The 12,463-nt window shown below is 44.3% G+C and overlaps 1 protein-coding gene across 6 annotated transcripts in view; it reads right to left on the minus strand.

The window, feature by feature from the left end:
* Positions 1-12,262, minus strand: part of plekhm1 (pleckstrin homology domain containing, family M (with RUN domain) member 1) — a 77,370-nt gene extending 65,108 nt beyond the window's left edge. For 2 of the 6 annotated variants that reach the window (XR_010969059.1, XM_068013214.1), the window contains exons 1-2: positions 12,128-12,261; positions 1,635-1,714 (exon numbers count right to left, since the gene is read on the minus strand). Coding sequence is in view for 2 of the 6 variants with exons in the window: in XM_068013214.1 (XP_067869315.1) it covers positions 1,635-1,688 (54 nt within the window). In the remaining 4 variants the exon portion in view is untranslated. Of the gene's footprint in view, positions 1-1,634; positions 1,715-11,251; positions 11,323-12,127 lie in introns of those variants that run through there. The other 4 variants (XR_010969056.1, XR_010969057.1, XR_010969058.1 and 1 more) reach the window with 3 other exon arrangements.
* Between the last annotated feature and the right edge of the window lie 201 nt (positions 12,263-12,463).

The raw sequence follows: 12,463 nt of genomic DNA on the forward strand, positions 1-12,463 counted from the left end.
TTTAGACATGGGAAACTTGCATATTTACAGGAATTTTTTTAATCCTTCAGACCCCCATTCTCCACAATATTTCTGCAGTCAATTTGCTTAATCACTTCCTCACATCCACCTTTGATGAGCTAGAACCCAAAAAAATCTTTATTTTACTCCATCTTCTCAGCCACTGTCACAAACTGAACGAGAAAGTTTGCAATCTTGGCATCCTGTTTGACCTTGAGTCAAGCTTCCCACCCCAACATACTCTCCAACAGAAAGACCACCTACTTCCACTTCCATGACACCACCTACTTCCACTTTCATGACATCACCCACCTCCACACATCAGCTGCTGAACTCCTTGTTTATGACTCCAAACTCAAATGTTCCAACAGCCTTCTTGCTGACCTCACATTTGCCACTTCCTCTAAATCTTAGCTCATCTAAAACTCTGCTGCCTACATTCAATAGCACACCAGATCACACTTGTGTATCACTGGCCTTGCTGATGTACTTTGGTGCCCAGTCTCCCAATGCCTCCATTTAACACACTTAACCATCTGTTTAAATCCCTTCATGGTGTCACGCTTTCCTGTCTCTCTAACTTCTTCCAGCCCTACAATCCTTCCCAAACTCAGGCAGAAATTTTACACCCTCAGCGGGAGTGGGCTGGAGGGGGTGGTGGGGGGGCGCAAAACTTAGTGGGAAGCGAGGTATGCTGTTCCCGCTGCCTTCCTGCCCCCGCTGCAATTTTACTTGCCACTTAAGGGTCTTCTCCCACTGCCACTGGTATTTTACCAGCAACAGCCAGTAACTTCAGCACCTGAGAAGGTCACCCATTATTCCAGGCAGCCTGCTTGCGAGCCAGGTGAATGGGGGAGGGGATGAGCCTCAATCACTGGACACCCTCTGCCCCACAGAGGGAACCTCCAGCAGGAGAAGCCACCCCGATGGAGTACCTTCCCCCGACCGAACAATCTTCCCATCTCCCCACCTTCCGGGGGCCCAGTTGATCATTCCCGGAGAGGCACCACACATCTACCTCAATTCTGGGGCTCCTCATTGCTACTCCTCTTGCTGGGTGCAGTCCCAGCAGTGGCCACCGCTCCCGGTGACACTGCTGGAACTGAAGAGCTGCCAGCCCATTGATTGGCTGGCAGCTCTTGAAGGAAGTCCCGCTCGAGACCAATTAAGGGCCTGGGTCACATAAAAATCACAGCATAGCTTCCAGCCCAGTGGAGGCAGACTCACCCGCAACTTTTTGGCCGGTGGACAGGGCCTCTGCCCCAATGCAAAATTTCTACATTAAAGGCATCAACTAAATACAACTTGGTGTTGTTCACTTTGAAATCAGTGACCCATTTGGGCAGTCCTTAACTCCAAAATATGCAAATAATCACCAGATGTCACTTGAGTACATCACTCCCAAATATGATATAAATAAACAGTGGAAAAGCAAAAAAGCAGAACTCATCTATCACGTTCAGATCAGTTCTCTTCCTCAACAAATATTCTACAAATTATAACTTTACAATTGCCAAATGAGACTTACTTTACTTCATAAACCAGAGGTTTACTAAAGACAATGCAAAAGCAGAAATGCACCCTCTCCTCTATTTTAGGGTTGTCAACTGTACTGATAGGTTACTTCCCCTTACCTGTTTAACTTCTCTAGGTGCAACTGCATTTTCGGACGTTTGCGTAGAAATCATTGTGTACAGATTCACTCACATGACACCTTTAGAAAGAGGAATGAAGAAATGCTTAGGAGCACAGAATGAATTCGGAATTGAAATAACCAGTGACCAAGCTAAGCTAGACTTTGGCAAACACATCAATACACATTAGGTTTTCACTATAAATTTCACCTTGACCCAATTTCCTTTCGAGGGTGAATTGTTAATCTTAACACAGGCAGCCAACAACATGGGGCAAGGATGACCAAGGTAGAAATAATCAACACATAGCTTCTCTCTCTCAAACCCCACTTTAGTACCAGTTTGCCAAAAGAACTCTGCAATCCAGTCACCACCACGCTCCACAATTTATTTTAAAAAGTTGCCTCCTTCAAATTTTGATATTCTGTACTTCAGGAAAGTACTTCAGGGACAGTAAATAAAATTAGCAGCAAGTGACCTGAAGTCCACTGAGATTCTTTGGCTACTTAAAACAACACTATCACCACTTTGTGTTGTTCCAATACATCAAGAGACACATGATTCAAATGCATCAGGGCATTTACTTTGGAGGAGTGATATCGCACTAACTGGAACTAGAAAAAAAACAAGCTTCTATAATGTGCATGATCACAGAACTATGATGAGACAGACGATAAGGACAAAAAAGGTACAGCAGGTGGTCAGGTTTATGCACCATGGATTTGAAAACCAAGATGTACAAGAAAAACCAATAATCCAGGTCTGCAGTTGAGTCTCTCTCCCTCACAAAGTGAACAGTTCAAGACTTCACAAACTACAACGACACAAATCAGCAAAGTATTTCCTATTCAGTTGCAAGGCAGCAAAGGGAGATTTTTGCTTCACATATCACAAATCAGAACTGATGCAAGGTCATTGACCTGAAACGTTAATCGTTTCTCTCTCCACAAATGCTACCAGATCTGCTCAATATTTCCAGCATTTTATGTTTTCATAACAGTTTGGTTCACTTGATTGCACTCTCACCTCCAGATCTGCTGGTTGTGGATTTGAACGGCACACTTATAATCTAGGTTGACATTCGGTTGCTGAACTGAGGCCATTCTAACATCAGAGGTAGCATACTGTGCATGAGAAATTGAACCAAAATGCCACCTTCTTAATCAAAAAGCTATTAAAGATCCCAAGGCACCATTCAAAGTGGAGTGGCATTATCAACATTACGCTCAATCAACACCACCAAAACATGACTGGCATTCATCTCATTACTGAGACAAACTGGTGCAGAATGGCTGTAACATTTGCCTAACTGCCACTGCATCACAAAAAGTAATTCATGTTTGAAGCACTTTGAAACATTGAAGTATGATAGTACCAGGTTTAGTGAACAAGAAAAGCAATTCCTGTCATTTTGTTGGCCTAATGTGCTGGAAATACCATGTGATCAAAATAGTTTGGCCACAAAGAAGTTATTAAAACATCCATTACATATATTTGAGTTTCTAACCCATTTCCATAAAATTATTGCATACTTTTAACCTAAAGAGAAGGTAATAGACTTTTGGCAGGCAATAAACAGACTGTTGATCGCATGACATGCAGTAGCACTGCTGTAAATTGAATAGAAACAATTACAGCACCAAGCATTTAAGCTACAATTCAAGTTTTACCCAGTGGGCCTACAGAGTAAACTTGCCAAAATGATATGCTTTGCAATCTAAAACGATGACAATGGACAAATCTGCACCAAGCAAACAGTACATCGAACTATACTGAACTGAATTCTATACATGACTTAGCCTACCCAAGTATGTCAAGCAGTTAATCAACAGATGTACGCTCACATCAGAAAGGCCAGCTAAACCTTTGGCAGACTGAAAGAGTGAGTGAAGTCCAACATGATATTGAAACTAACAAAATAAAACTATTCCCCCACATGGTAGCAAAACAACCATCAGCCCATCAAGAAGTCCACACATTTCATTTGCACTGCTTCAGATCCAATGTACCTATCAAATCTATGACTAGGCAATCAAAATGTGGCAAGTCAAATGGTATTGAGACAATGTTAATTGAAGCTCAGCTCCACAGGGTGGAACAGAACCATGGCTTAATGGCAGTACTTTTGCCACAGAATCAGAATGCTGTAGATTCAAGTCCCACTCCAGAAACTTGAGCACAAAATCTAGGTTGACACTCCAGTCCAGAGAGAGTGCTACACAATCAGAGGTGCTGTCTTTCAGATCTTTCTTCTTTCTTTTCTTTTGGGCCTCCTTATCTCGAGAGACAATGGATACGCGCCTGGAGGTGGTCAGTAGTTTGTGAAGCATCGCCTGGAGTGGCTATAAAGGCCAATTCTGGAGTGACAGGCTCTTCCACAGGTGCTGCAGAGAAATTTGTTTGTCGGGGCTGTTGCACAGTTGGCTCTCCCCTTGCGCCTCTGTCTTTTTTCCTGCCAACTACTAAGTCTCTTCGACTCGCCACAATTTAGCCCTGTCTTTATGGCTGCCCGCCAGCTCTGGCGAATGCTGGCAACTGACTCCCACGACTTGTGATCAATGTCACATGATTTCATGTCGCGTTTGCAGACGTCTTTATAAGATGTTAAAATGAGGCTCCATCTACCCTCTGGGGTGGACACAAAAGATCCCATGCCACTATTTCAAAGAGCAGGGTAGTTATCCCCTGGTATCCTAACCAATATTTATCCCTCAACCAACTTTATCTGGGCATTAACACATTGGTGTTTGTGGGAGCTTGTTGTGTGCAAACTGACTTCCATGTTTCCTGCATTTCAGCAGGTACAGCACTTAAAAACAAAAAAATTTGTGAAGCATCCTGGGATGTCCTGAAGTCATGAAAGGTGCTATATAAAAGCAATTTTTTTTTTTTAAAAAGATGTTGTTCAGATTTAAGATGACAGCTGTGCTCTATATAGGAAACACAAAAACCGTGGGTTGTGCAGAGGGAGCATTTGAAGAACGTACTGATGCAAACCACATTCTGTGTGGCGTTGACACAAACAACTGACTGACCAGGATGTTTTTCAACACTGTAATACAGAGTGAACAACTTAGAATGCAGCACTAACCACAGCATCAAGACAGCAGTCACTGCAGCAGAAACAGGCTCAACAGCAGCAACTGAATGACAAATAGTTAACTGACACTGACTGCGGTAAAACCAATGCTTCCTCGATTGGATAACCCAACCACATGCAGACTTATGGCTCCAGTGACTTTTGTGACTGGAGGAACACCAAGCACGTCGAAACTAATAGGCCAGATTTTGCTGCAGCAGAGCATATAATGGTGCCTATTAGTTAAACTTGCCCATGCATCCTTCAGCTCAAAAAAATTTTTTGCCCATAAAGTACCTGCAAGTGCGAGCTAATAATGGTGCAGTGAGGAAAACAGGGCATCTGGAACAGGAGTGAACAGGGCAACCAACAGGGTATCTCCTTAACCAATCAGATTTAAGGACTGGGAAAATCACTGGAAAGATTGAGGTGGTTGAATTCAATGTCAAATCAAGTACAGAAAGTGAAAGAAACATTGGACTGAGAGAAAAAAATAGACATTAAAAAATTTCAATTTAAAATTTGACATTTTTAAAACTGCCCAAAAAATTCAAAACCTGAAAGAATGCAACTCCAAATTGTGGTAGTTAATTTTCAGTGCCAGAGGAGCTGATTGGCAGTAACTAACAATTATCATGTTGTTAAAAGGGTATTTATGCTATGAATTACTTGCCCTAAATATCTGAGGCAGAGTTAGCTCATATCTACCATACAAATACAGCAATTTCATGACATTCAATGCACGGTAATGGTGAGGCGGCACAGCATGGACAGCAACTTTTGGATTTTCACATTTAACTGCAGATCTGCCCCTCGCCTGAAGTTGAGGTGCCATTTACAAATAAATAATGGCAAGGGCCATTAGCCATATCATTATTTTGACAGCAGATTCTGGCTCAATAACATTGGGGCAGCACAGCGGCGCAGTGGTTAGCACCGCAGCCTCACAGCTCCAGCGACCCGGGTTCAAATCTGGGTACTGCCTGTGTGGAGTTTGCAAGTTCTCCCAGTGCCTGCGTGGGTTTCCTCCGGGTGCTCCGGTTTCCTCCCACATGCCAAAGACTTGCAGGTTGATAGGTAAATTGGCCATTATAAATTACCCCTAGTATAGGTAGGTGGTAAGGAAATATATAGGGACAGGTGAGGATGTGGTAGGAATATGGGATTAGTGCAGGATTAGTATAAATGGGTGGTTAATGGTCGGCACAGACTTGGTGGGCCGAAGGGCCTGTTTCAGTGCTGTATCTCTAAATCTAAAAATCTAAATCTAAAAAAATCTAAATCTTCTGCAAGTTTTAGTATGAAGAGGACTTGCATGCGATTAGGTGTGGTCACAGTTCTTTTCCAGTAGCCCATTGTAATTTTAAAACCAGAACCAGCAACGAATCAGATTACCAAGAGTTTATAAAGGTCAAATAATAAAAACAATTAAGCTAACAAAACAAAAACTACAGCCCTAAGCAGCACGTATTCAAACAGAAAAAAAGGTCAAGTTCTTGAAAGTTACCACTGTCGTTAGAGCTCACTTGCTTGGTGGATGTTCCAAATTGGGAATTAATATGCTTAAATGATTAGGCAAGGACTCCCTTTACTCTTTTGCTGCCTCACTGACTCGGTCTAGAAGTAAAGCACCATCAGTCAGGGTAACAGACAAAAAAATGAGGAATCTTCAAAATGTAGCTATCTACAATGACAGAGTTAGGGCTGTAGGTGGGTAAGTTTTAATGGCCATATTGGCATTTTCTCACCTTCAACACTTACATCTGCTGTTTTTCATGCAGATGTTAATGATATGAAAAATATATAACTTATAATATATAAAAGAGAAACACAAACTGAAAATTACATTCTCTTATTGCAAGACTAACTTCTGAATCACATTAGCTCACACTGCCTGCCTATAAATCATAAAATTTATTCTCCTAATGTACTGATCACAAAAGAACTCCTGTAATATTCTCCAGTGTGAGTCATGATCCCGTGCTGTTATTTACTATTGCTTGATTCAGTTGGCAGTAATAGAAAAGTGCTTTTACTCAGACTCACAGTGGAGCTGCCAGGCACAATGGAACACATTGAAAGGCCAGACTATCCGATCTGCCTGCATGCATGCATGAAGTGCTGTCTACATCAGGTTATATATACACTGGTGACTGCTCGGTTCCTTCAACATTGACAGCACATCTGTGCACACCACAAAAAGCAGAAAACTTTGCCCTAGTAGAGTCAAAGATATTTAGGGGGTTCTGGACAAATGTTCAGATAAATACCTTCTGATTGTATAAATTTGAGAAAATAGGCAACAAACAAGCTACAGGATTTGTTCGACACTCCAATACTGCTCAGTTCTCCAGGCTGCTTTTAATATTGGCCTTAGAGAGATGCTTGATCCCAACACACGACTCTCATAAACCCAACAGCAAGTGGCACTGGTTCCCAATGCACAAGTACCTACAACCCTAAACTAGAATTGCCAGAATTCACTCAGGCTGGTCTTTATCATCAATTATCTTATCAACATAGAGGATCCTGGCCGGTTTACATTCAGGTTGAAACTTGCTCTGCAAAACCTGTCAGGAACCAGTGCAACTAAAAGGAATCTTCACCTAATATATAAAAGCATATATATTCACTCATTAACTCAACACACTCTACTAAGTAATAGTATCAATGCTTGCTGTTCTTGATAAAGCTCTGCAAGAACTTGCCTACATAGCTAAGAAGCATTGAACCAGTTTGTCATACAAACAACTGAGTGGCAATCGAAACGCTTTAATATTTAACACTTCTGTCGCTTCATATTTTGGATTGTTGTGGGTATATGATTCTGCTGTTAGGATAAGGGAGCTGATTTTCATTTTAAAACAGGGAACTTAAATCATTGAAGTGGAAAATCTAAAAATGCCTAGTGCTGCTGGGCAGTGACTACACTACCCCACCCTTTGACATCAGTACAGTAGGAATGCTGTTCTGTGCACTTAAGGCACTTTCATGGGATAGGAGTGCAGCTGACAGCCCACACATGAATGACTTTCGGATGACTGCACCACACAGAGTAAACAATCCCAACTTCCAAGTATCAATGCAGCAAAATGTAGGTAGGTCTATCTATGATTCTACTGACATGAATGAGCCAGTCCTAGCAACACAAATACCATCTGGTTGGTATCTGTGGGATTCTACATAAAATGGAACCCAGTACCCATTGCTCAGTCCAAGTATAATACCAGCAAAGTGACGTGCAGGCATTGCGCTCCTGACACTGGATGTACAAATATAAAAGCACCTTTAGACTAATTTCCAGTCTGCTGGCAAACTTCAGATGAGTCTTCATTAAATTAGAAGTTTTCAGCATGACAACAATCTATATATAGTGCCTTTAACATAATTGGATGGGCTGAAGGGCCTGTTTCAGTGCTGTATCTCTCCACGACTCTAAGCGTCCCATGGCGCTCCCCAAAGAAAAATCTGACTGAGCTACATGGGGAGATACTAAGTCAAAGAGGTAGGTTTTAAGGAGTATCTTAAAGGTAGAATGAGAGGTGGAGAGGTTTATGGAGGGATTTCAGAGCTTGGGCCTTTGATAGCTAAAGGCACAGCCACCAATGGTTGAATGAGTATGAGGCCAGAATTAGAGGAGGGCAGAAATCTCACAAGGCTGTAAGGCTGAGGGTGGTTACAGAGATAGGGAGGCGGTGGTGGGGGTGGGGGGGGTGGGGGGGAAGTGAGGTCTTGGAGGGATTTAAAAACAGGATGTGAATTTTAAAATCAAACAGTTGCTTAACCGGGAGCCAATGTAGGTCAGCAAGCACAAGGGTGGTGGGTGGACAAGACTTGGTGCAAGACACAAATAACAGAGTTTTAGATGACCTCATGTTTATGGAGAGTGAAAGATAGGAGGGCGGCCTAGGAATGGTCAAGTCTAGAAGTATCAATGTCATAGATGAGGGTTTCAGCAGCAGATGAACTGAGTCAGGTTGGGTGGGGAGAGAGTCAGACAATGTTACATAGGTAGAAATAGGCAGTCTAGTGATGGCGGGAACGTGTGGTTGCAGTCATCTTGGTGAAATACGGCACCTAGGTTATGAATAGTCTGGTTCAGCCTCAGACAGTTGCCAGGGAGAGAGATGGAATCAGTAGCTAGGGAACAGAGTTTGTAGTTGGAACCAAAGACAATGGCTTTGGTCTTCCTAATATTGTTTGTGGAAATTTCTGATCATCCGGTACTGATGTCGGATAAGTAATCTGACAATTTAGAGGCAGTGCAGGGGTTGAGAGTGGTAGTGATGAAAAGTGAGCTGGGTGTTGCCAGTGTACATGCGGAAACCAAAATTGTTTTTCCGGATGACGTTAACTTGTAGATGGGAAATAGGAGGGGACCAAGGGATAGATCCTTGGGGAGGGCAGCAGAGGTAACAATGCTGGAAGGGGAGCCATTGCAAGTAATTCACGGGCTCCAACTGGATTGCTAAGAATGGAACCAGGCGAGTGCACTTCCACCCAGGTGGAGAGGTATTGGAGGAGGATGGTGTAGTCAACCATGTCAAAGGCTGCAGACAGGTCAAGAAAGACAAGAAAGGATCACTGTCACAATCACATACTTCATTTCTGATTTTGATGAAAGCCATTTCAGTAATGCAACACCCTTGGAACAAAGGGAAAGAACGGATGCCAACCCTTCCTGCACCCCTATTTGCAATATGCAAGGAGTTTCTTCCTTTTCACCACTATTGAATTGCAAAAGCTAGCTTCCTGCAAAAGTAATTTGAGCTTCTGACAAGTGCTTACTCATCTGGAAACCTTTGACAGTAGCTAACCTTCCTGTTTCTGTGGAGAAACATGAATGAAGGATTGACCTGATCATATCAATCTTCAAATCTTCCCTACATAATTAGCTGTTGAAATCAGCTTTGTCGATACAAATATTAGCTCGGTGAGAAATGTTTCCACCAATATTTGTCTCTTGCTCAGAACAGAGAGTGGGAACAGGGCTACAGAAGAAAAAGGCCAAGTTAAAAAAATCAAATGTAGCAGGTGGAATAAAATGTAGTAATTAGAAGAAAAAGTAAAACTAAAGATTAAAATAAAACACGACTTGGGAAGATAGCATAGAGGAAATATAGAATGTGTTCTTTTTTAAAATCTATAATTGCATTTTGGTGTTTATTTAGTACTTTGTGGTTAACACTACATGAACAAAACCATTCCTATTGTTTGATTTTTTTCCCCCTGGTGTTGAATCAAATATGCTGAAAACTCACAAAACAAGTTATCCCGGGAGACAGAAATTCCACAAATCAGGTAACAAATTAATGGTTAAAAGAAACTCTATAGCATAGTTTTTAAAATCTTCTAAATGAAAAAGGCATGCAATGCTTAATATGGTGTTTCAGGAACAGTGGAGAAAAACACCAGCCAGTTCCGATCACAGTATGATAAGCTTCAAGCAGTGATCACAACGGAACAATTAAAACAGTCATCCCCTCAAAAGGACTGACAAAGGAGTTCTACTCAAAAAATATTGTCCATTTCTCCTTTGTCATTTTGTTGGTCAATTATCCTCCTGCTCTCGAAGTGCTGATGACTTGCTGAGGGTCAGATCCACAGACACCCTTACAGAAGTTGGACCACGATCAACCCTGCGTGAGCCTAAACATTGAACAATGGTAGGCTATTTGACTGCAGCAAGTGTCAAAGTAGTGCCTGTCCTCAAAAGATATCTACACAAGCGCATTTCCAACAGGGGTTATTGGCTAGATCAGCGATGAGAACTACATCCAATTTTGTTTTACCTAAGACAGGTCCACTAAGGCTAACTACAGCAGCTACCCCTACTGAGGTCAGCTAACTCAGCAATTTGAGGTTCCAATAAAAGTGACTGAACCTGGCAGATTCCTCATCTGTAGTGATGGTGAGCAATAGGAAATGGTGTCTAGAACCAGGAAACACAGTCTCAGAATAAGTGGGATGTTTAGGATTGCAAGAGGAGGAATTTCTTCATGGAGGGTGATGAATCTTTGAAATTCTCTACCCCAGAGGGCTGTGGAGGCTCAGTCATTGAGTATACTCAAGACAGAGATCAATAGATTTCTAGATATTAAACATATCACGGGATATGGGGATATTGCAGGAACATGGCGTTGAGGTAGATCAGCCACGATCTGGTTGAATGGCAGAGCAGACGCAAGGGTCCAAATGGCCTACTCCTGCTCCGATTTCCTATGTTCTGAAGAAAACTTAAAATATCCCTAAACACACTAGTTGACAAAACAACATTTTGTTTTGTTACTTCAGTTAAGAATCTTTTGAGAGGCAGTTGAATGTCAGATTAGCAATAGCGTTAAACAGAAATTTACAAACAGGGCCTCCAACATTGACAACATTTAATTTACAAACCAGTATCTCGTCCCTATTCCTGTTACATTTCTTCCAAAGGCAGTTTGATGACAAGTGCCTGTCACGCTTCAGCAAAAACAATGAAATATGACGGATTAAAATCTTAACAAGCAATTCATCACAGGGAGATTCCCCAACTCACCTGCCGCCAGTGGCACCGCCAGTTCCACAGCCCCAGGCCCCCAGTGGCATCACCAATTCCCCAGTGGCACCACCAATTCCCCAGGCCCCCAAAGGCACTGCCAGTTCCCTAGATCCCCAGTAGCACCACCAGTCCCCCTGCCCCAGGCCCCCAGTGGCACCACCAGTCCCCCAGCCCCAGGCCCCCAGTGGCACCGCCAGTCCCCCAGCCCCAGGCCCCCAGTGGCACTGCCAACTCCCCAGCCCCAGGCCCCCAGTGGCACCGCCAATTCCACAGTCCCAGGCCCCCAGTGGCACCGCCAGTTTCCAGCCCCCAGTGGCACCGCCAGTCCCCCAGCCCCAGGCCCCCAGTGACACTGCCAACTCCCCAGCCCCAGGCCCCCAGTGGCACCGCCAATTCCACAGTCCCAGGCCCCCAGTAGCACCGCCAGTTCCCCAGCCCCAGGCCCCCAATGGCACCACCAATTCCCCGGCCCCAGGCCCTCAGTGGCACCGCCAGTTTCCAGCCCCCAGTGGCACCGCCAGTCCCCCAGCCCCAGGCCCCCAGTGACACTGCCAACTCCCCAGCCCCAGGCCCCCAGTGGCACCGCCAATTCCACAGTCCCAGGCCCCCAGTAGCACCGCCAGTTCCCCAGCCCCAGGCCCCCAATGGCACCACCAATTCCCCGGCCCCAGGCCCTCAGTGGCACCGCCAGTTTCCAGCTCCCAGTGGCACTGCCATTTCCCCCCTTTCAGACCCCCAGTGGCACTGCCAGTTCCCCAGTCCCAGCCCGAGCTGCCGCCTGCACCCCCTACCACCCCGCCACTGGCGGCGTCTTCCTTCCCTTAATTTTGTTTATCCTACTCGCGCCCCTCTGCTCGGCGAGCTGCCTCTTACCCTCACAGACATTCACAGGCTCCAAGGTCTCAACCTTTTCCAAGAACCCGGCTCCACTTTCAGCGGCGTTTCTTATCCAAGAAGCCGGCCACATAAACAGGCTCCTCCCAGTGAGTCCGCCAGTATCCCAGCGCTCACCGCAGAACCAACTTCCGTTCCCCATTCAGACCGCTTCCCAGGGAAGCAAGCACCACCTGGCGACAGAATGGTGTCAATACAGCACCTGGAGTCCATTTCCATCCCTTCCCCTATTTACAATCCCATTCCTCCTCCATTTACAACGCTCCCCCACTTACACCCGTCCCCCCATTTCCACACCTCCCCCCACCCCGATCG

The sequence above is a fragment of the Heterodontus francisci genome, chromosome 33 (assembly GCF_036365525.1).
Source record: "Heterodontus francisci isolate sHetFra1 chromosome 33, sHetFra1.hap1, whole genome shotgun sequence".
In the NCBI taxonomy this organism is placed as follows: Eukaryota; Metazoa; Chordata; class Chondrichthyes; order Heterodontiformes; family Heterodontidae; genus Heterodontus; species Heterodontus francisci.